This window comes from Sordaria macrospora, chromosome 2, assembly GCF_033870435.1.
Source record: "Sordaria macrospora chromosome 2, complete sequence".
Taxonomy (NCBI): domain Eukaryota; kingdom Fungi; phylum Ascomycota; class Sordariomycetes; order Sordariales; family Sordariaceae; genus Sordaria; species Sordaria macrospora.
The window spans coordinates 3304257-3327007 of record NC_089372.1 but is presented as its reverse complement, the minus strand read 5'-3'; the positions used below and the strand labels follow the sequence as shown (position 1 = coordinate 3327007).

At 51.2% G+C, this 22751-nt stretch overlaps 5 protein-coding genes across 5 annotated transcripts; 3 read left to right on the top strand and 2 right to left on the bottom strand.

The window, feature by feature from the left end:
- Positions 1–145: 145 nt before the first annotated feature.
- SMAC4_06516 (uncharacterized protein) lies at positions 146–4247 on the bottom strand. The gene is made up of 7 exons (XM_003345914.2): positions 3155–4247; positions 2357–2666; positions 2166–2239; positions 2002–2086; positions 1715–1921; positions 1392–1652; positions 146–1180 (listed from the first exon to the last, which is right to left on the bottom strand). The coding sequence occupies exons 1-7, from the start codon at positions 3188–3190 to the stop codon at positions 804–806; spliced, it is 1350 nt and encodes a 449-aa protein (XP_003345962.1). The 5' UTR covers positions 3191–4247; the 3' UTR covers positions 146–803.
- Positions 4248–6266: 2019 nt separating this feature from the next.
- SMAC4_06517 (uncharacterized protein) lies at positions 6267–9930 on the bottom strand (the record flags this gene model as incomplete). The annotated part of the gene is made up of 4 exons (XM_003345915.2): positions 6267–7370; positions 7478–8814; positions 8892–9420; positions 9786–9930. 4 exons carry the CDS (start codon positions 9928–9930, stop codon positions 6415–6417), a joined length of 2967 nt encoding a protein of 988 aa, XP_003345963.1. The 3' UTR covers positions 6267–6414.
- A 611-nt stretch (positions 9931–10541) lies between these two features.
- Positions 10542–12437, top strand: SMAC4_06518 (uncharacterized protein). The gene is made up of 3 exons (XM_003345916.2): positions 10542–10859; positions 10948–11115; positions 11290–12437. Exons 1-3 carry the CDS (start codon positions 10612–10614, stop codon positions 11576–11578), a joined length of 705 nt encoding a protein of 234 aa, XP_003345964.1. The 5' UTR covers positions 10542–10611; the 3' UTR covers positions 11579–12437.
- Positions 12438–13606: 1169 nt separating this feature from the next.
- Positions 13607–15365, top strand: SMAC4_06519 (uncharacterized protein). The gene has a single exon (XM_003345917.2). It carries the CDS (start codon positions 13882–13884, stop codon positions 14680–14682), a length of 801 nt encoding a protein of 266 aa, XP_003345965.1. The 5' UTR covers positions 13607–13881; the 3' UTR covers positions 14683–15365.
- Positions 15366–19885: 4520 nt separating this feature from the next.
- Positions 19886–21202, top strand: SMAC4_13263 (uncharacterized protein). Its single transcript, XM_066091342.1, has one exon. The coding sequence runs from the start codon at positions 19953–19955 to the stop codon at positions 21084–21086; it is 1134 nt and encodes a 377-aa protein (XP_065946142.1). The 5' UTR covers positions 19886–19952; the 3' UTR covers positions 21087–21202.
- Positions 21203–22751: the final 1549 nt, after the last annotated feature.

Here is a 22751-nt window from a genome sequence, read left to right as displayed (position 1 = left end):
ATGTGACAAGTCTCTCTCTGCCTCGACGTTTTCCAAGTCTCCTCTCAGTCTCTCTCAGGACCCTTCCGAGCCTCTTCTCACATATGTGAAGCCTACAATTAAGATAACCAAGATGAGGCAGGGAGTATAGTAACTATGATCTTCGTCTAGTTTTCCGGTATGGAAAGGGTTAGTTTACATTGACAGCGATGTTCACTACCCATACAAGCGTGCAGCACCTGAACCTTCCCATGGCATTACACGACATGCTCTGCTCCGCGTAGACTCGCGTAGACGATACAAACATTACGCAGTACACTGAGTACAAGAAATCCACAGGTTCCAGACAAGGGAGGTAACGTAATCGTCATAAAAAGCATCATCTTCTGGCGTGACTTGACTTGACTTTGCTTGAGTTTGGTATCTCCATCATCCCCTTTGTGAAGCAACAACAACAACCGATCGACCGACCCGTCCTTCTCCTCTCCACCCACACTGTCTTGGTCCAATAGCCCAATAACCCACCACCCGCTTCACCAGGCTTCGTGCTGCAAAAACCCATACTTCCATAAAACAGTATACTACTAACTTGCATTCATGAGAATCTCTTTGACAACAACAAAACTTCAACAACTTCATCATAAGGCGTTCGTGCCCAATCCCGTCATCCCGTGCAGCGCAGGGGAATGCGTGCGCCTGCCTGCTATATCAAACTTCATCATCAAAGATGCCATCAATCAACAGGGAAAACATCCCCGAGGGATCGTCACCTTCAGCTCCTTGGGTTCCTCTTCGCTGCTACCGCTTTCAGCTGTTGGGTCTACCTAAGCCTTAGCCGGCGAGCTTCCCTCCTCCTTCTTGGCGTTTTGCTGTGTGCTGTTATCCGCCGCCGCCGCGGCAATGGCAGCCTGCTCCTTCTGGTCCTGGTCGGCAGCCGACGTCTGGGCGGCCTTATCGTTCGCTGATGTGCTTGAGGGGGACTTGGAGACCTGGCTGGCAAGATCCTTGTCCTCCTCTGCGTTGTCAAACATCTCGGTGTCGTCGGCGTCGGTCAGGACCTCAGTTCCGTCGCCGAGGAAGATGATGCGACCCTTGTAGCCACCCATGCCGAAGGGCTTGCCCTTGTTTCCGTTGTCCTCGAGATCATACCCGCTGTCACTATCATCAAAGTTGTGATGCACACCGGGACCGCGGAACTCAGCTATAACGTGGGGAACAAACAGACATGGTATTAGTGTCAAGCTCATAAGAATGGTAGAGAAGTAGAGCGTATGTGCCATCGAAAACGAGCTGGGTTATATGAAGTACACGTAAGGTTTAAGAGGGAGATATAGGGAAATACGGGGAAGTTATGATATGGTGGAGTTTGTGTTATGATGATGAGATCAGTCAGGGGGATGGTGTTTCCCTACCATATTCGGGAGGAGCGCAAGGGCCGTCACCGTTGGCAACGCGCTTGGCAATCTCCTCATACCACTCCTCCTTAGTCCGTCCCCTGAGGAAACCAACAATGATCATGGTCATGTTGTCACAGCCAACGCCACCCGTCTCCGAGTTGGAGGCCAGGCAGTTGTCCATCATGTTTTCACAGATCTTGTCCAAATCCTGCTTGGCGGCAATGCCTCGCCTGACGAACTCGACAACCGCTTGGGAAGACTGGCAATCCCAGATACCTGCAGGGAAAACGTGTGTTAGCTAAACGCGCGGCTGTACACAGGATCTGGCCTTCTCTTACCGTCGCAAGCAAGTACGAGGAACTCGTCATCATCGGAAAAGTCGTGGACCATAACGTCGGGGTATGCGGTAACGATTTGCTGCTCGGGCGCCAGCTCGGCGCTCTTCTTGAACTCAAAATCGCCAATAGCTCGAGAGAGAGCCAAGTTTCCGTTCACGCGACCAAAGTCGACGAAACCGCCAGCGGCAGTGATACGAGCCTTCTCGCCTAGAAAATCACAAACAAGCACTGGTTAGCATGGGCCCTTGTCCTCCCAAGAATCAGCGAGCGCGCGCGCAACTGCGTACCTTCATTCTGAGGCTTGTGGTCGAAAGACAAAGGTTTCGCGCGGCCCTTTACGCCCAGTACGGATCTCGAATCGCCAGCATTGGCCTAAAGTAAACAAATAGGGTTAGGGAGAGCGGTTCGCCAGCCGGGGGGGGGGGTTCGTTTTCTTCCGAGTACAACTCACCACATAGATTTTATCATCGCTGATAAGACCGACGCATGCGGTGCACCCAGAGACTTCCTCCTCGTATTTGGGATCTGCAACATAAGGGGGGCGAATATTAGTTTCCTCGTTTTTTCTCTTGTTTCGCACCGTACACAGCCCGCAGCACACAGCCCACAGCTTGCCAAGAAAAGGGGTTTTCAATATCGTACCGTTCAAAATTGCCCGGTCAGTCGCCAAAAAGCCGTCCTTGAGAGCCTGCTCGTAGTTGCCGGTCTTAAATGTGTCCTGCTTCGCAATGATGTCGTGGATGTTGGCGCCCGCGAATAATGCCACCTTGTCGCCGCCGTGGCCGTCAAAGACGCCGAAGAAGGAGAGCCTTTGGCTGTGTTCCTTGGCCTCCTTGGGGTTGTTGGCTAGTAGGTCGAGGACTGTCGTGTGCGCGTCCTCCATGCTGATACGCCAGCCCTGCATGGCCGACACGCCGTAGATGAGGCGTTCATCGCCGCCAGTTGCCGACGCCTATGGTTCAGAGAAAGACAATCAATCGAGTTAGCCAACTGGTTCTTGTAGCGAAGTGCGTTTGTGCTTCACGTGGTACTTCCGTCCGGCTTGGTCAGCCCAGCGCGCGGGGCAAAGGCGGGGTGGCGGCGTAGGTAGGATTCAGGGCAGCAGCCGATGGCGGTCAGCGGCGCGCGTGTAGGAGCCAGCTAGCATGGGTGCGTGAGGAGGGGGAAGAGAGCAGGACCAAGGCCACGGCGTCTTGTTCGCGAGGACCTGACGGTTGGGCGATCCGAAGGCAGGCGGCAATGAGCAGGACAAACAGGGAGGCAGCTCGGTCGCGCGATTGCGATGTGGTAGAGGAGTGGTTCGACGTGTGTTTGTGCTTGTCTTGTAGCAGGGAGGAAAGATGATGGAGGCAGTACTACTCGTCAAGAGTAGGTAGACCAGGCGCGGGGGACGGACGGCATTCACACGATGAACGAGTGGTCACGATGATTGCCACGCACCTTTTCGACGACGGGCTCAGAAAGTGTCTGGCCCATGATGAGATGTGGAGTGGTGGTTTGGGAGTAGATGTTGGTAGTTTGGTATTAGTCGGCGACGAGGCTCGTGACAAAGTTAAACTTTAATCGTGTTACTTTTGCGGAGGAGAAGCTCGAATATCGAAAGGGGTGGAGGTCTGGTGGTGGTTTGCTGTTCGGGAGTGGATTGCAGCAGATTGTTGGCAAGATTGGGTTCTTTGGCTGGAGGGAAGATGGATGTGCAGCAGCCAGGTCTCTCCTCTCTCCCAGTCTGGTAGTATGGCAGCAAGGCCCTGCCCGTCCGGGTTGACAGGTGTGGGTGGGCTGGTGGGTTGTGGATTGGAGAGCTACGGGTCCAGAACAGCCCCAGATGGCAATCGATAACGGAGACTAACTGCTTTGTAGTACCTGCCGGGTTGCGAGATGTTACTGCACGCTAGAACTAGCAACGATAGTAGCTCTTTCTGCAGATATGATGTTGGGTCGGGTATCCGCGCGTAGGTGCGTAGGGTTCACGAACAGTCTGATTGCTATGTAGGCAGGTAGTGTATGGCGACGGCGACTGTTGGAAAGGCTATGTAATCGCCCGGATGCGAGTCTAGAGGAGTTGCCCTTGTTTTTCTCAGTGGCAGCCTGTGATGGTGACTCTTCTCTTTTGGTTGGATCTGATTTTTCCTTGGCCCGTCTTGGTGCTAGGAGTCAACAGAGTCTAGGTCACTCCACAAAGTAACCAAAAATACCTTTTGACGGGACTGTCGAATAAGGGTAGGGTGTCCGGTACGGTGATGATTAGGGTTTCGGACGGTATGGGATTTTGGGATGTGCCGTCAATTCAAGCAAGATGATCAGGTCTAGAAGCGTAAAGAGCTTTAGGCAGAGATAAAAGGTCGGGTACGATGGGGTTTAGGTATATCTTGCGCGGATCACAGGTTTGGGGTCCAAGTTCAATCTCATCTTGAGACGTACCGATAGGACCCTCTGGTCAGCCTTGCGTTCCCGCGCCCCGGTGAGGCCGACCGGTGGGCAGCTAAAGAGGAACCTAAGTCGTCACCACCTGAGCTCTACAGATAAATCCCCCTGCCCTGCAGAGAAGAAACTGCTGCTGGTCGTGAAGCGGGGTTCCCCGGCTGTTTCATCCCGCAAAAGCCCAGCTGAGCTTTTATGGTAGGTGCCGCGCCGCGCCGCGCTGCTGCGGGTGGACGTTGCCCCAAAGCTGTGAACTATTCTTTCTCGAGATTGTCACGGCATTATTGTCACAGGAGTATTGTTGTTCAGTCTGGACAAGAAGTAAAATGCCTTGTTTGAGTTTTTAATTTGAATATAAGCATTGCAGCAAAGCTCAATGGAAATCTTTGGAGCTTGCGATGTTTCAACCACGAACCCTTCAGTTGATGCTCCTCTCCCCTCTGGCAGCAGCGAGACCCCTAACCTGAGTCCAGTCCTGCACGAAAACTCACCAACCCCGAGCCGCCGAGAGACAGAGACCCAATGTGGGGTAATGAGCTGCAGGGGTGCGGATGCCTCCGCGGTTGGTAGGTGTATTTCTTGTACAGGACCTGGAGGCATTTTGGCAGGCTTCAGCTGAAAGTGGAAAAAAGCATTTTTAACTTCAACTCGGACGGCATTCGACGAGATCAAACGATGCAGACACGGGCGCAGTTCGAGACAGTTTTCCATCGTTGGTCACGCGATGAATTAACCAATCTGGCTCTTTAAGTATTTCGATGCCGAAGTTCGTTGTGGGAAAGGCGCGCGGGTAGCTGGGAATGTTGTGCGACTTTGAGTCGAACGAGACGACTCTCAGAGAGGATAATGCTCAAGGCAGTCAGCGCTTCGTTGCCCGTTTGCTGTCGTTGTTTTCTTCGTCAGATCAGTGAATTTTACTGATCTCTTTTACCTACCAGGGCCTTTGAGCCTTAGAGCCTGGGAAGGCATGGTTGTTACTTGAGAAAGGAAAGGCGATGTTTCCTCTTTGGAGGAACAACACGCAGTACAGTGCCTGACTATGAGATGATGACACGGAGGAAGATACTTTGGAATGAATGAAAGTTGCTACGTTGGTCAAAGTCTTGAGCTTATCGGGTGGTCGAAAGGCACACTGTGACTCCGCCTCAAGATGGCAGTTCACCCCGCGGATCGCTATTCCCAAAAAGACACCGCTCGACTCTAGGCCGCAAGGCCTAGGTAGCCTAGGTAAGAGCCAGGAGTCATTGCCAGTTACGTACAGCAGAGTGCCGTTCTTGCCAGTGACGGCGGGATAGGTAGCGGTGTCCTCTTTCTGTTGAGGTTCAGTTCTCACCAGGGAAGGCGAAAAGGAAGACGGGATGTCCAAGGCTCCCGAACACAAGATTGGGTTGGCGTCATCGAACCTACAAAATCAAATCCATAATTCCCGAGCCAGAGCCGTCCAAATTCAATCCACTATCCACACTTTCCGGCTTGGGATGGAATTGAAGTTCCAAATTTCGTCATCAGTTCAGTCAGGGACAAAAACTCGCTATCCATCGCATTCCACACGGGCGACACTAACTCTTTCTCTCTCTCTCTCTCTCGCGCGCGTCGCATTCTTATTTTTCGTTCCAAATCCCGTTTTGTTTCATCATTTATTTGTAGCTATCTATGTGGTTTAACGATGAGAGGAGCCGGCAAGCACAAGCGCAGGAATACTAGGGATGAAAAATTGAAGCCCTAAAGCCCAGACAGCTGGGAATACACTACTTTGAGACCGACTGTGCGGTCAAACGATGACGACACACACACCCACCCGGCATTTGGGTTCAGGCTTTTCTTTCATCCCTGACTTCCCTATTTTTCCATTTTCCATGCTTTGGATTCCCATTGCCACATTGCGAGACACTGGAAAGCGGAAACCAATCTCTCTCGTGACCTGTTGACCTGGGCCTTGTGCTACTTGGTAAAAATTGTTATGGGATTGGGTTTCGAACTGAAACCAAGGGAGGGAACACAGCATGAGATTGCATTGGGCTGCTGGCGGCTGATATCATACTGTAGCACCATTTTTCGCCGCCACTGGTTCGTGATGACGGCATTCTTTGGAACTAAGAACTAAAATTTGGGGCTGTGGTAAAAGTAAAAGTATCACAGGTGGGTTGTACAATTCGAGCTGGCTAGGCCTGCTAGGCAAAACAACGGTCACGCCTAAACATTGAACTTGATATCCATACTCGCACAAGAGCAGAGATTGAGGAAGATCACAAAAGGGTAACCAAAACGGGGTATTAAACTCAAATGTAAACCGCAAAATCCGAACTCGCCTTGCTCTGGGAAGTCACCAATGCTATCGGCTGCGGTGGCCGAAACCTCGGGTTTCCACTCCTCGTCGCACTTGCCCACTTGTTTTCCTTATCTCCATCTCCATGCGCATCCCCGTCCAACCAAAACGATGAAGGAGCCTTGGGAAATCCAACAGATCCAAGCGTAGGAGCTCGCGCAGACAAGCCCTGCGACGCGATGGAGGACGCAACACCAAGAGGCTGGGGCCGCGGAATAGGGGCAAACGACCATTGACTCTGTGGGTATACAGAGCTTGCGGCGTCGTTGATGTTGGAGAGCAAGTCCTTGTATGGTGCCCAATTTGGTTGTGATGCTGACCTTGAGCGTCTGTGACTGGGACTTGGTAACAAGCTGTCGCCATTCTCGAGGCTCTGTATCGTCTCATCATGCCATTCGTGACTGGAGGGTATTGTTGACCATGTGCTTGACTGGTGGAAGGGTGAGTCGGATGCTATGTCTGCATACGAGATCCCAAGTGAGTTCCGGGTAGGGCGGTCGAAGCTAGGGGTCGGTGGAGCTTGCTTCCTGTCCTCTGATGGTTTGTGGCTGTTATCATCCGGGCGTCCCACTACTTCAACCTTTGTCGACACTAGCCTCTGTCGTGGGATAACGATACGCCCTGTGCCGACTGCTCTTCTCGTTACCGGTCTTTCATACTTGGGCATTATGGCTCGCTTCGTCGTTTGTGGCGGTGATGGGAAGTCGGGAATGCCTGAGCTGTTAGACTGCTTATTTGATACCAGCGATGTGTCTGGTGTCTTTTCGTGTAAAGACACCTGAATGCTTGATAGACTGGGCAGACCGGCCTGTGTTGTCTTCGCTGCCCTCCCGAACTTCTCGGCAACGCCTTTGATGCTGATGACACGACCCTTGAACCAAGGCCATACCAGCTTTCTCGCAAGCATGGCTGGTTGGAGCCGGAAGTGCCTGAAGGGTCATCGTGAACCGAGCCTATCGCAGGAGATCTGTTGTGGACAGATGGGCCGGAGCCTAGTTTGCTCCAGGATGACTCACCCGTGTATGCAGAGTTAGGCGTGGGCTGGATGCTAGAGATATCACCAAGGCACGGAATGTCGACTTCGACACCGTCCCGAAACGAGTCTCTCGTGTTGCTGTTGCCGAGGAACTCCAAAGTGTTGTCAATGGTAAATCCGGCGGAGTGTTCCTCATAGTAGCTAGTCTCCGATATGTGACTGAGGAGTGTCTGTGTTCTCTCGTGTCGCCGATTCCGTGGGGTTCTGGTAATAGCACCACTCATGAGAGGTGAATCTGTGACATCCAGAAGACTGCTGCTCGCCGGTAGCAGTTCTTCGTTGGTAGGCAGCATCCGGATGGTGCTAAGCGGGCGAGGCACGTCGCCATCGAAGCTATGTTCGCGGCTGGTACCCGATTCAGGGTCACTCTTCCGGTCCTGTTCAGCCAGTGACATCCGACCTATCGTGCTTTGCGTGTTGTATGGTCCCGTTATCTGCTCCATGGAGCTCTGCCCATCCGGGCTTGTGACATTGATGGTGAAAGTTCCCGGGAGAGGGCCCGATACATCACGGGTACTGAGCTTCGGCCGCTTGGCTTCTCTCCGTCGCCTAAGGCAACAGATAAGCATGCCCATGAGGGCGCCGAGAAGCAAGAGCCCGGGAAGGATAGTGCAGAGCAAAATAAGTCCGATAGGAGTGGGTGCATGTTTCCGACCTGGCTTCGTACCGCCCGGATCCTCAGTCGATGTCGCACCCGAATCTGAGTCAGTACCTGTGGTGTCTGCCGTGTCCCCGGAAGCCGCCAGCATGTGCACATTTAGCAAGACTGACTCTGATGCTTCCGAAATTTTGGAGGTCAACCTTATTGTGGCGCTCATGATGGAATTTTTTGACGAGTTTGGCACGTCCCCGAAAATGGTTCCTTCGCGGACATGGATCCATGAGGGCGAGGCATTGTCATCGATAGCTATCTCCGTGTTGTTGGGGTCCTCTAAGTAGGGGCCAAGATCGAAGGATATGTGCTCCCCTGCTTGTCCCTTGATAACAGGCAACTCATCCTTCAACATGCTGGAGCCCTGGGCTTGAGTGCCCCTGACCTGAACCATGCCAGTCAAGTTGAATCTGTCCGCAAAGCTGTCCTTGAGCGCAATGGTAAAGTTTGTTGATTTTTCTGTCATTGGAGGGGTTCCGGTCATGCGCAAATTGTCCTTCTCGAGGGTGAGCCAAGGCGGGATATTGAAGGTAGAGGCCACGGTCAAACCGTCGCCGGAAGTCATGGGTTGGCCATCAACATTGATGCTGTTCCGCAGCCCATCGTATGAAAAGGGCTCCCCGGCAGTTGCGTTGATGACGACTGTCGTCTGATTGGCCGTAACTCTGTGGTTCCCGACCACAATGTTAACCTCAGAGAGGCACCGGCGAACCCAGGTGCGTCAGTGGCCAGGAGTTGGAACTCGAAGGTTTGGGGTGGGTCGATGAGAGCCTCGAAAGCTGGAGTCTGTCCCGAGAAAGCAAGCCGGCCAGCATCAAACGATATCCAGGCCGGAAGAGGAGTGTTGCCCGACATGACTGCATAGTAGGTCAATGGCTTGTCCGAAGATACTGAGAAGGTTTCTGGGTCCAGCACGAAAGAGAACTGGTTCCTCGGCGGCGACAGGATGGTGTGGGGTTTGGAGAAGAAGCCAAATTCTGGTATCTGCTGGTTGAGAGGAATATCGAGTTCAATACCGGTCTTTCTTGAAACGATCAGAGTGAAGTCAAGAGTTGTTGAGCCCGCCTCATCGGTTGCCACCAGGCCAACTGGTATATCCACCACCTCTCCCGGCCCAATATCCGCCTCCTTTGGTGTACCATAGAGTCTCCGAGCACCGCTGTCGATCAAGAGCCATTTGGGGGAGTTTGTAGGCGAGTAAGTGATAGTCGATGGTGATGTAAAGGTTGACTTGGAGAATACAAACGAGAAGGGCTCCCCGATTCTGGCGACTGGGGGGATCTGGGGCCGATACGGAAGTAGACTGAAAGGACAGCACTAGATACTGCAACGAAAAGTAATAAGGTGAGAAGATGCGTGAAAGATGCCATGGTGACGACAAAAATGGCGAGCAAACCGCTGCCTAGGGTATCAAGTCGTAGTAACAGAGGCGACAACAATATTCACAAAGACTGTAAGGAAGAAGAAATCATCATGGACACCAGAGCTGCCTGCTCTGAGGGCATCAAGCTAGACATAAGAGACAGTGAAACGCGAATCTTCAAAGTAGGGAGGCTGACCCTAAATTTCTTCACGAGGCATGTTCCCTTGCGTCATGCTCTTGGGGGATTGCTGAGGGGGGCAAGTCGCGACTCACCAGCCGCCCACTGGGCTTTAAACGCGACATAGATATTGAGAAGAGTGCCGTAGTGAAACTCTATAGTGGTGTCGCGAGCCCACTTGAGAAATGTGGGATTGGCATTGAGACCTCTGAGATGGGGTTGGTGAAGTGGTTGAAGCATTCCAGTCGGGCCTCGGAGTGAACACCGGCTACCACATGAAGGCACATGAGACGCGTGCTTCAGGGAGGCGCTCCATCGTGACACATTTCCGAGGGGGAATTAGGTAAAGACGGAAATGTCATGATCGAAGTTGAATTCGAGCATCAAGGTTGAGAGGCCACTTGGTGTTGATGCAAGATATCGCCGATCAAATGACAGTCGCATGCAAGCGGAGGTGTTGAGCATTTCCTCCAAGTGCCCTGGTGGTGGAAGCGAGACACTCGATCACGCTCGCGCGGCTCGACAATATTCCGGTGCGGAGAAGCCCGGCTTCATTCTACTCTTGACTATAATGGCAAGAGCGACCACAATCCCGATGGTCCCGTCAACGTCTTGTTCGGTTGCTCAATGATCGTGCCTTCCCGTTGTGTCATGTCGAAAGCTTCGTTCTTATCGGTGGTGTCTCTGCAACCCCGCAAAATGGAAGGGAGGGGATTTTTGGTGGAGACTTTTTGTGCGCTTGCCCGAGCGTCTAGACCACCGCAGGGCAACGACGACGATGATACCAGATAACGATTTCTGCCCAACAACATCTTTCGCTTGAAAAACACACAACAGTCGGCATAATTTCATCGACTTCTTCGAATCATTAAATTTGCTCTGTCAGCATTATCCCGAGAGAAAATATCAAAAACACCAACTATGAGCGCCCGATCCCGATCATTGTCACCGGAGTTTGATCCATTGGCCTTCGACCAGGATTTCACTCCTCTCCCAGAGTACAAAGCTGCTACCGATACGGCTCTTGACTTTAATGGACTCCTGCCAGAGCCTTTGAAGCTCCACCAAGATTTAAGGACAGGATGCGGAGGGCAACTTTGGCCGGCCGGAATGACCCTCGCCAAGCATATGCTGCGCTACCACGCTGATAAGCTGCAAAAGGCTCGGATGTAGGTGCCTTTTATGCCGGCTCTTCATCCAACATGAAGCCACGAAAAACAACAGCCACATGGCATGACACTGACATATCTCCCCCAGACTCGAGATTGGCGCCGGCGGTGGCCTTGTCGGGCTTGCAGTCGCCAAAGCCTGCAGCTATGAAACTCCCATGTATATCACAGACCAACTGGAGATGGAAGAGCTCATGGCACACAACATCACCCTGAATGGCCTCGACGATAAGGTCAAATCCATGATTCTCAACTGGTGAGCAAATCTGTCCTGTGTGACGGCTTTCCCCGCTCTCCCTCCTGCTGTGGCCTTTTCCACAACATCGGAGTCTTGTTCTTCCACGGTCCCGACCAGGATGGGGTTACTCGGGCTCGGGTTCTGAATGCTTACGCTCATGCTTATTCTGACAACCTCTTGTGATGCAAATAGGGGCGAGCCACTCCCAGCGGAAATCGTTGCTCTCAAGCCCAATACTATTCTGGCTGCTGATTGCGTCTACTTCGAACCCGCCTTCCCGCTCCTCCTCCAGACCCTGAAGGGTCTATTGGCCCTTGAACCCAACGCCACCGTTTACTTCTGTTTCAAGAAGAGACGCCGCGCAGACATGCAGTTTTTCAAGGCTGCCAGAAAGACCTTCAAGATCACCGAGCTTGAGGACGAAGACCAGCCCGTGTTCACCAGACAAGGCTTGTTCCTGTACGCGATTACCCGCAAATAAGAAATGAACAAGTTTCAGCACCTCCAAGTCCAGCCAGCATCGCCAAAGAAGGATCTTCAGAAAAGCCTGCCCCGCACCTGAAGGATTCAAGAGAGGCATTTTGTCGAAAAGAAACATCTCCAATCAATCGAAGATGGCAACCAAAGTGGGACGCGGAGTCGACGTTTTTGCCAGAGTCTGGCCATGACAGGCACCATTGCATGTCCAAAGACACCATACATATTGCAAGGCGAATGTGCATCTTGCCGACCTCTGGAGACGCCAACGTAAGACGAGCCTGCCGAGCCCGCATATCAACTGCGAGAACGACATGCCCCACATCTTATCAGTTATTCGCATGCATGACAAACAACTGTGGAAATCGAACACCGGATACCGGTCAGCCTTGGTTGCTCAACCTTCATCACATCATTCTGGTCGTCCAGTCGTTTTGAACCGAGAGCTTGCGGAACCAGGCCAGACGTCCGAGGCCGGCCAAAAGGAGGGGGAAGAGTATGCATCTCTATTCAGAACCGCAGGTCTGTGGCATCATATTGGTGAGTGACCATTGCTTTTACGAAAAGCTTTTGGCCTGTCAAAGAGGCTTTTTTCTTTATCCAAGTCCCACTGTGGCAAGTCGCAAATGGGCCTTTTTCTCTACCGGTATGCAATACATCGACGATGCTTTGGGGGTAGGTATACTTGCAGCTTTCTATCACATCAGCACATTTATACCGTGGATCTTTGCTTCCGTCTCTATCCGTGCCCGTTCGCACCATACGGACGAACATGTCGTTCATCCTTAATCTAACAACTTTTCGTTTTTATACTTCTCCTTTCAATTAGCAGTGAAGCACTAAAGGCATATTGTCCCACCACGCGTCGGTCCTCAGCCGACTCCTCACAGGGCGCCACGGTATTTGGCATTGCAAATGCCTTTCAAGTTCCCCTCATCCAGCGATGCGCCGTGGAACAACGTACGGGACGGACGGCCCCAGTCTGACAAGCTGTCGGGCCTGTGGGCGACAAGGACATCCAGGCACGCGGAGCACGGCAGAATAAAGAATTTTCGATGAGCGGGGCGGATCGCCGGAGGTGTTCAGCGGCGCGCAGGAGCCCAGCCAGGCCTCGGGATCGCCATGGATCATGATTGGTTAGAATCATCCCGGTTCAGTTGGTTCCTGGCTGTTCCTGAACCAAGAAAACAGGGGCCCGGCTTTGGTTCCGCGTCAGTGCCTTGCAGGTCAGCTGCAAGGGCCAAGTCTCCCGCGTCGCTTCTGGTCAAGTTTTTCAATTTCAGCGTCATTGACCTTCTTTGGTGCCATGCTACGCCGCCACATTGCGAGATTTGTTAGGTCGCTACATGTCTTGGGTCGAAGGAGCTGGGCTTGGATGCGGTTCCCCTTCCTCAGCGGTAATATCAGCGGTAACTCTTCGCGGCCCTACGAAACCACGGGCACGTCAAAGAAGCTTTGTGGGACAAATGCAGGATATCTGCAAACATCGGGTAAAAGCAAGGGTCAAGGTCTCCGGTTGGGCTTGATAGCATGTCGAAAGCAACCGCCAATTCCTTTGTCCAAGGCGCGGCCCACGATGATTTGTTTGATTGCCCGCACTGTCACAATGCTGTTTGGCACTCGGCAAGCCAGCGGTCTGCTCCTCGTCGCCGAAACAAGGACTTCACTAACAACTGATTGAGCTTTGGATGGTATCAAACACGTGGTGAATGGGGTTGTTTGACAACTCGGTTGGGACGATCGAGTCGGGCCTGGCTAGGCATCTTCGGGATGATGGGGCCCACTCGCGTGGAGGCATTCAGACGTCCAAGCAGGGGCAGGGGTGAGAAAAAAACAAGGGAAATGGCTGAGCATTGCTTGCCTCCAGCCGGATCATCAGCCTTTTTGGGCCATCCCAGGCGTTGCCATACTCGCCCGGACCACCCGTCCCCCCTTCATTTTGTTTCCCCCAGCCCTAAGATCGAACTGGTCCTTTTCCTTATAAAGGTTCACGCCCGTTTTCCCTCCTCCATCTCATCTTTTCGCTACTCACAAGCTCCCCTGCTCTTTGCTGATCGAACCTTTTGGGAACATCAGCTGTACATTCCTTCCTCGAGCCGGCTACGAGAATCACCTTCCTTGAATATCAACCTCGATATTGGCGATCCTTCACATTCCAACAGCTTATACAGCACGGACAATCCCAAGGATCCTTCTGCCTACCTATACCCTCCCTTTACGGTAGCCAAGACAACCAAGACACAACCATCAGTTTCTCGTTGACGAGAGACATATCACAATCCTTTTCGAACTTCAACAATCATCAACATGAAGTCGGCCACCGTTATTATCAGCCTTTTGGCTTCAGTTGCTCTTGCCCAGCCTCGCCACGGCCACAACCACCAGAAGAAGGACCATGGTCACCACAACAAGCGTGCCCTTGTCACGGAGTGGGTGACCGAAACCGTCTATGAGACCGTCACCAAGGTCATTGACGCGACCACCACCCAGGTGATCGTTCCTCCAAAGGCCACCTCAACCCTCATCACCTCCGTTTCGCAGGCACACTCTAGCGCTGCGCCCGTGGTTCCAGTGGTTCCCGCCTCTTCTCCCAAGGTTGAGGCTCCTGCTCCTGCTCCTATCACCAGCTCTAGCCAGCCCGCCCCTCCGGTTCAGACCGTGGCTCCTGCCCCTCCTCCTCCTCCTGTGGAGAGCTCGTCTGCCCCGGCCCCTGTTGTCCAGCCCGCCGCCAACACCGTTGCCTCCCCACCGGCCGTCGAGACTGTCAAGATAGAGTCTTCTTCCACCACTAGCAGCTCCCACACTGGTGACCTCACCTACTACGATGTCGGCTTGGGCGCCTGCGGTTTCGATGACAATGGCTTGGACGAGTCCGAAAACATCGTGGCCCTTTCCCACGAGATGATGGGTACCCAATCCAACGGCAACCCCTACTGCAACAGGAAGGTTGTCATCAAGGCCAACGGCAAGTCTGTTACCGCCACTGTCCGTGACAAGTGCATGGGATGCGCCTTCAACGACATCGACGTCTCCAAGAAGGCCTTCCTCGACGTCTTTGGTGCCCTTACCGACGGCCGCAAGAAGGTCGAATGGGCTTTCACCGACTAAAGGATTGGTCACACTATCAAGTGCCTTCACAGCAAGGCACTCTTCTCATTTTTGCTTCTCACACAGGCGCGTAAACTTGTTTACCGCGCATTGACAAAAAATTGGTTCACGCGAATCTTCTCCAGCGTCTCTTTTTGGACAAAGGACGGAACGACCTCGCAGGGCGATGATGACTTTTATGACCCTTTCTTCCTTCACACCCCTTTATTGCATGCTTTCTTCTTCTTCAACGTCAATTCTTTCTTGGCAAGGGAACATAGGAACAACACACAACAAAGGGGACAGAGGGACAACCACTTAGAAAGATACCACACACAAAGATACAGGACGGAACGGCGACTGGCGCGTGCGGGAACGGATTGGAAAAGAAAATTTTCAAAGGGGGCGCGCAAGGCGAAAAAGATTGGCGCCGGAACTGGTATGACTGTGGTTTTTTTACGAACGATTTGATGACAAACCTTTCTTCGGTTGTTGGTGCAAGGAGCACACAGCCTACCAGGTACATAGTCCTAAATCTCAGACAACTGGATCCCTTCACCATCCCATGGGTGGTGACAGGTGAAAGTGGGCTGAGAGCAGCAGGGTAGCTATCTATCTGTTTCACTCTCTGATGTAGATGCTTTTTAGAAAAACATTGGCGGGGGATTTTGGGCAAATGACAAATTGAGACATTCGCTCTCTTTGACTCAACTTTTGTTACCAATCGCTGCTTCTCCTGTGACATTGACCTGTGCAATCCGTGAATCGCTTCATTTGACGTAGCCATCAATTGACCGTGTTCGGTCTATTCAATTACTGGCTGGAAGCTCTAAGTCTACTCCAAGCTATGCCTGCGGGCGTTGTTGCTATTAGAAAGCTCGAGGGCCTGCTAGTAAGTATAAGTCTAACTCCGCACTAGGAACTAGTCTAACTAAAGATATAGGGAGGTAATGATCAGTCGCAGTTATCAAAGCTTGTTTGGGATGCTTACCGGTTTGCTCTAGCTTATAAGTCAATAATAGAGCAAGCTCCACTTCAAGCATACATATCAGCGCTTGTATTTGCCCCAAGGAATAGCTTGATAAAGAGGAATTTCAGAGCAGAGGAACCTGAATGGATTCGAACTAAGCCGGCTGTGGAATTAGATTGGAATGCATGCCTCCGGACCCTAGAAGGCTATCGCGGCTCCGCTTACTCCGTGACCTTCTCGCTAGATGGCCAGCGGCTTGTGTCCGGTTCGGATGACGAAACGATCAAGATCTGGGATCCGGCGTCGGGGAGCTGCCTCCAAACGATCCCTACTACTACTAGGATAACCGATATCTCGTTTGATCCTACCAATCGCTACCTATGTACCAACGTTGAACGTATTAAAATATTTACAAAAACTACCAAAAGCCAAGTTGTACTAGATAATTCAGAGAGCTATGGCTATAGCTTGGGACAAGATAAGTCTTGGATTACTTACAACGGCCAGAACGTACTCTGGCTACCACCGAATTACCGACTGGTTGTATATAATGTCCAGGGACGGATGATATCCATTGGCTGCGCATCGGGGCTGGTTTGGTTTATTGGCTTCTCATAAGATATATAATGTATTCCATGTCGTCTTTAATTCCTTTCTCTTTATTTCTTTTTTCTAGCGTGCCACCAGAAGGGTCTGGGAGGACAGGTAAATTTATAGGAATTTTGTCCGGTGGAGCTGCATCTTTCAACCTCAGCGCATCGACAGCCGATACAAACTAGTTATGTGTGCGCAGATGCGAGCGTGGCAAGGGAATCTCTCGCTCTTATCTTGTTGGATCACGGTTTAGTAATTTTATAAATCACAATAACCTCCATCATATACCTGCCTTAACCTACCTTCTTCATCTGCCTACATCAGCCTATCTCTTCCCTTCCATCCTGGCATGTCATAACCATGGTGTTCTGATACTGCGGCTAGATCTTTTACATAGGTAACACCAAGATTGCACTCCGTCAGAAGACTATTTCTAATTAGTTCTTTGTACTCCTCGGCCCAGTAGTTATATGTATGCAGATGAAAGCGTGGCAAGGGAATCTCTCGCTCTTGTCTTGTTGGATCACGGTTTGCTGATCCACTACGACAAACTGATCACAATCGACCTCCTTTATGGACCTGTCTTAACCTATCTCCTTCATCTGCCTGCATTAGCCCACATTTTCACTTCCATTCTGACATTTCATAACATAGTGGTATGAGCAAGTTAGAGGAAGAGCAAGTAAAGAAAGGAGGAGGAAGAAGGAGCGAGGGAAAAAAAGGGAGGAAGAGTAAGGAAGAAGGAGGAAGAAGAAGGAAGAGGGAGGAAGAGGGAGAAAGGACATCCCCCAATTCTTGGTTGCCTTATTCTCATCACACCCTATCTTTGTATCATCAAGTCGATTGCTGAGAGCTGCATGCCAGGGCTTCGACTCCTCGATGGAACGATAACTGCACACAACGTCTCAAGAAAGCACGGCTATCAGACACGGTCTACATGGAGCAGTACAACAAGGAGGAGCTCAAGAAAGACTATGAGAAGCTCGACGATCTGCTGTACCAGAATGTTACGAACTTAAGCAACTACGCGGGCCAACCAGGCTGTTGGGATGTGACAGCCCCGCTTACGATAAGATAGTGTAACCTCGGACCAGGGCAGGAAACAGGGAAACACTGGAAGGGCGCTCACCAGGACAGGCGCTCACGGTGAGCAATGCTCACGACGAGCAACGCTCACAGTGAGCAGCGCTCACAATGAGCAAAATACCATCGTGAGCCACCACACACTAGATAGACCTATGGGGCTCGACAAGAGCATCCGGAAACAGATATCTCGCAGAGGGCGAGCAGGTATAAAGGGACTACGGGAGAACTCAGATTGTCAGATAGTTCGACAGTAGTCAACAGATCACAGTTATCACCATTGTTCATTGAGACCAGTACCACGCGCATACTTGTTGTGAACCTTTTGGCTTCACCGAACGACTCTGATAGTGTTTACCTTCAGCTATCTCATTTAGGCAGATCAGACTGCCGTTCGTCACACAGAAGAACCGCCTCTGGGTCCCAGAATCGCTGAAAATGGAAGTCATCATCTCCGAGCATGACACCAAGGTTGCTGGCTCCATGGGAATGGATAAAACCATGGAGTTTATTACCCGGAACATCTGGTGGCCCAAAATGTGTATCTGTTACGGTTCTGCACATGGTATTAACACCACTGCACTAGTCCAAAATAAGGTAATTGGGACCGCTAATCTCGATGGAAGATGGCCAGAGGTGCCAGACTCCACCTTTTGAAAACTGACAGGTTGCGGGAGCAGCAAAGGAAACCTCCGGACTTAGGCAGCTGCAGAGCCCAGTAAGGCTAAAGAATCATTTGAATCAATCAGTAGTGGTTCTCCCCCTCCCCTCTTCTCCCAAAAAAAATTAAAAAATTTTATTTATTTATTAAGAGCAAGTGCCTAATTCAATGCAGGTTTGTTTGATTGTGGTTTGGTTCTTCGGCGTCTTCCTGTTCCGCAGCTTTGCCCCGTATGCATTAACTAGTATACAAAGATGTTGGCGGCTGCGCCAACCGTGTTGCAAGCTAACTACTATGAATGGTTACGACATGCCAAAACAAACAAACCTGCATTGAATCGCAAGGCACTCGGGTCTTTTTCGGGAGAACCACCACTGATTGATTCCAATGACTCCTTGGCCTTGCTGTCCGGAGATTTTCTTCGCTGCCTCCGCAACCTGTCAGATTTCAAAAGGTGAGTCTGGCACCTCTGGCCATCTTCCATCAATATTAGCGGTCCCAATCACCTTATTTTGGACTACTGCAGTGGTGTTAATGTCATGTGCAGAACCGTAACAGATTTTGGTGAAAATTGCACCTATTCTTATTAGTAATCTGAACATCTCATTCACGGACCTGAGCTAGCTAACTAGGGAACCCAATAGTTTCCAGCATCACGTGGTCTATCACGCCAATGTCTGGGTCCATAATTAGTGGGTCTTTGTTTACTCCAACTCTCCTTTCAATAACCAGCATTGTTTGTTTACCATCTTCATTGCCCATCCATTTCCCACACAATCAGCAATTCCCAGCACGCCCTTTCTCAAAATGACTCTTTCAGAAGAACAGAAGGAGATCATTTCAGATCATCCGCTCGGTGATTCACTTGACCGCGTTCGAGATAAATTGCGCGACGCCAACGAAGCCGACGATGCGTACCGGGAATCTATTGCATCCCTTTTAGGGGCGCTTGTCTTGTCTCCCGCAGCGTTCAAACTACCCTCTTCTGATGGAAACGGTAGCGTGGCACTCAGACTATTGGACCTGCGACAAAATGTCCAAGGAGGGAAGACAGCGAACCTCGACCCATTTCGCCCTCTCGTCCGCCTTGTCGTCGACAACTCCAACGACACTGCCATTTGGGCTGCCGTCTTCAGTCTCCTCGACACCTTGACTCCCCGCACTCCCCGTCTTCGCCCCACAGTTCCGTCTACGTTCAAAGGAACGCCTGTCAAGACCAGTTCGAATCGGCTTGCTGATAGTGCAACGTGCGAGGTGGTGGAAAAGGAACTGTTCCACGAGATCAAAAACTGCACCTTCCGCGGTGTAGGGGGTTTTTTGGACAAGTTCTTCGACCTCGAAAACTGGCGCAACGAACAGAAGGCAATGTTAGAGAAGATCAAGACAGCGCATAACGGAACGAAATGGACGGGCTTCCCGGCCACTCCTGATGAAAAGCCGGTCTGGGAATGGCTTTGCTCCCTGGAAGAGCGCTTCCTAGCCGGGGCACCGAACAAGCTCCATACCACCGCATCTGCCCACCAGTTTAAAGAAGGGAAAGACCAGATGGATATATTCTTCCAAGCGTCAACTACAGAAGCGGGTACCCTTCATGAATACAAAAACATTCTGGTTGTTGGGGAGCAAAAGAAGTCACACAGTGAACGCAGGTTTAAGACGGATTTCCTGCAACTCTCCCGCTACGTGCGCAAGGTATTCGCCGACCAGCCGACCCGTCGATTCGTCCACGCCTTCCTTCTCTGCGCCTCCAAGATGGAGCTCTGGATTTTCGATCGGGCTGGGGCGTATAGTTCCGGGTTCTTCGATATTCACCAAAACACGGACATGTTTGCGCGCGCTCTTGTCGGCTATGCTACGATGGATGCTAAGGCGATGGGCCTGGATACCTTCATTGAGCGAGTTATCGAGGGAGGAAAAAAAAAACGCTACATTACGCTAAACGACACAGGCGGTCAAGCAACGAGGATCAGGTTGGATAGGGCGATGTATAGCCAGAAGGCCATTGTAAGTCGCGGAACTACCTGTTATACGACCGAAAACAACAGCGTTGTCAAATTCGCTTGGGCATCGGGTAAACGGACGGCGGAGGTAGACCACCTAACGCAAGCAAAGGAAAAGGGTGTTAAAGGGGTAGCTGGAATAGTAGCGCATCATCGAATCGCTACCATTGCAGAAATACGGAAGAAACTGAAGTTCCCAACGGCTCACCGGTTTCAGAACGGGGCGGACGACCCTTCATTGGCTTCAACAAGCACTAGTATATCGGGCAATAAGCGCAAGTCGTCATCTAGCGCCACCGACACCGTATCCGGATCTAATAAGAGGCAGCGATCCGATAGCCAGAAGCTAAATCGAAAGCTGAGCACCCAGCCGTCGTCGTCGACAAGCAAGACCAAGCCGGCCCTATCTGCGCCTAGCGAGGACCTGTGGGAGGATCGGATCTATTCCTGCCTCGTCATCTCACCTGCCGGTCGCGTCATCAGCGAGTTTACTGATATCAAGCAACTGTTAGAATCAATGCGAGATGCGATCAAGGCGCACCAATCTCTCTTCGTCACTGGCAACATTCTCCATCGCGATATCTCTCCAAACAACATCATCATCACGGACCCTGAAACAGCAGATGGCTTCAAGGGCATGCTGATCGACCTTGACATGGCTAAAGCACAAAATAGCGGCCCAAGCGGAGCGCGACAAATAACTGGCACGATCCAGTTCATGGCGATTGAAGTATTGCGCAACATCGACCACACATATCGTCATGACCTCGAATCGTTTTTCTATGTCCTTCTTTGGATGTGTGGGCGCCAGTCATGGCATAACGGATTTTCCGGCAACAAGAAGGCGCCTCAGGAGAGCGTTTTTCAGCAATGGGAGATCGGAAGTTTCAGTCAGATTGCTAGAGCGAAGGAAGGCGACATGTCCGGTACTTTTAGAAGGATTCTGGAGGAGTTTCCAGAGAAGCTCAAAGTTTTGGAACCGCTTTGTTGGAAGATTAGGGATATTCTTTTTCCTTATCACGAAAAAGGAATCATTATCGGAACCCCCGAAAGAGATCCAGAGCAGCTCTACAGACCTATCATAGCAGCTTATGATGAGACCATCAGCGAGCTATAGAGATTACAACAGATAGGGAGAAAGGCGATAGAACGGGTGGTTAATTTTGACCTAGACCTTGCTGTCAGAAAGAACTGAGAAGGTGCCTCCGGAGCAAAGGGCATGACCCGCATGTGATCACACTTCATGTCGATACAATACGGAGGAAGCGGAGCACATCATCGGTCATGTGGAGGGTAAAATCGACCAGGAAATGGATGATGTGTGATGGGAATTGGAAGACAAATTGTTTGGCGAGGCGCAGGAGCTTGTGATGGAGAAGACGGAGGAGCAGCAGTCGCAGTTGTGGGCCGACATGTAGGACGACGATGGAGGAGATGCGGCGGGAGATCAAAGAGAAACTGATGGCCGAACTGAGACAGGAGTTGGTAACAGAGGTCAAGACGGAGCTGTTCAAGGACATGGTGCAGGCGATGATGAGGGCGGCGTGCAACAAGAAGGCGCCTCAGGAGAGCATTTTTCAATGATGGGAGACCGGAAGTTTCAGTCAGATTGCTATGAATAAGGAAGGCGACATGTCCGTTACTTTTAGAATGGTGCTGGAGGAGTTTCCAGAGAAGCTTAAAAGTTTTGGAACCGCTTTTGTATGAGGATCAGGAAAATTCTTTTTCCTTACGGCAAAGATGCAAGTGTAAACATTGGAGCCCCTGCAGGAGAGCCAGACCAACTCTACAAGCCTATCATAGCAGCTTATTATGAGATCATCAGCAAGCTCTAGAGATTATTGTTGTGGGGGAAGAAATGCGATGAAAAGAGTGGTTTGGTTGTTATTCTAGTTGTAGAAGGTAGGAGCGACATTTGCAAGTTTGTCAAGCCTTGTCGTTGGATTCTTTGCTTCACTCTCTTCACATCAACACAATCTCCCCATCTTCCCACTACATACAACCATCGTCCTTTCTTCCGTTCTTGATTCCAGCCGTTTCAAAATTGAGGTGCTTAAGAGCGAAATTGAATCAATCAAACGCCAAATCCAACACTGTTACGAACTGATAGGCGACGGACACGGGCCAACCAAGCCACCGAAGGGCTGGGTCGTGTAATCATGACAGGGGAAGCGGCAGGCACAGGCTCACGAGTCGAGTCAACACCCTAAAGGGGGTTCACGACTTCGTGAACCACCGGAGCCAGATATCTCGCAGAGGGCGAGGAGGTATAAAGGGACGACTGAGGAACTTAGATTGTCTTATTCCACGTGACCCTTCCTTCTGTTGGTCCTTATCTACGTGTGGCCATGTGACAAGGGTAGTATTCTGGGCTTGGAACAAAGAGTTCAATTGAGCTGATCTGCTTTGGTCTCGAAGGCCTTGATGATCTTCTCAACCTCCAAGAGAGGGTTAGACTTCAAGGCCTTCTTATGCCAAAGGGAATTGGTACGTCCTTGAAGTACGTATCGAGCCTTGTCGCGTTTGTTTGTTTGCTTGTTATTTTTTACATCTACTTCCGCCTCCCGTAGGGCATGAGACGTGCAATATCGGTGAATCTAGCGTACAAAAATTGACCACCAAAACCATTAATCCGAGGGCAACCCGAGGTCTATTGCCAGTGTAAATCATGTGTTGTCCGTAGCGTAAATGCGGCCCAACACCTCCAATCGAATCGCCCAGTGAGCGAGCCGCTAGTATATGGCGGGACCTGTAGAACAAAGGAAAAGAAATAAGAAAGGGC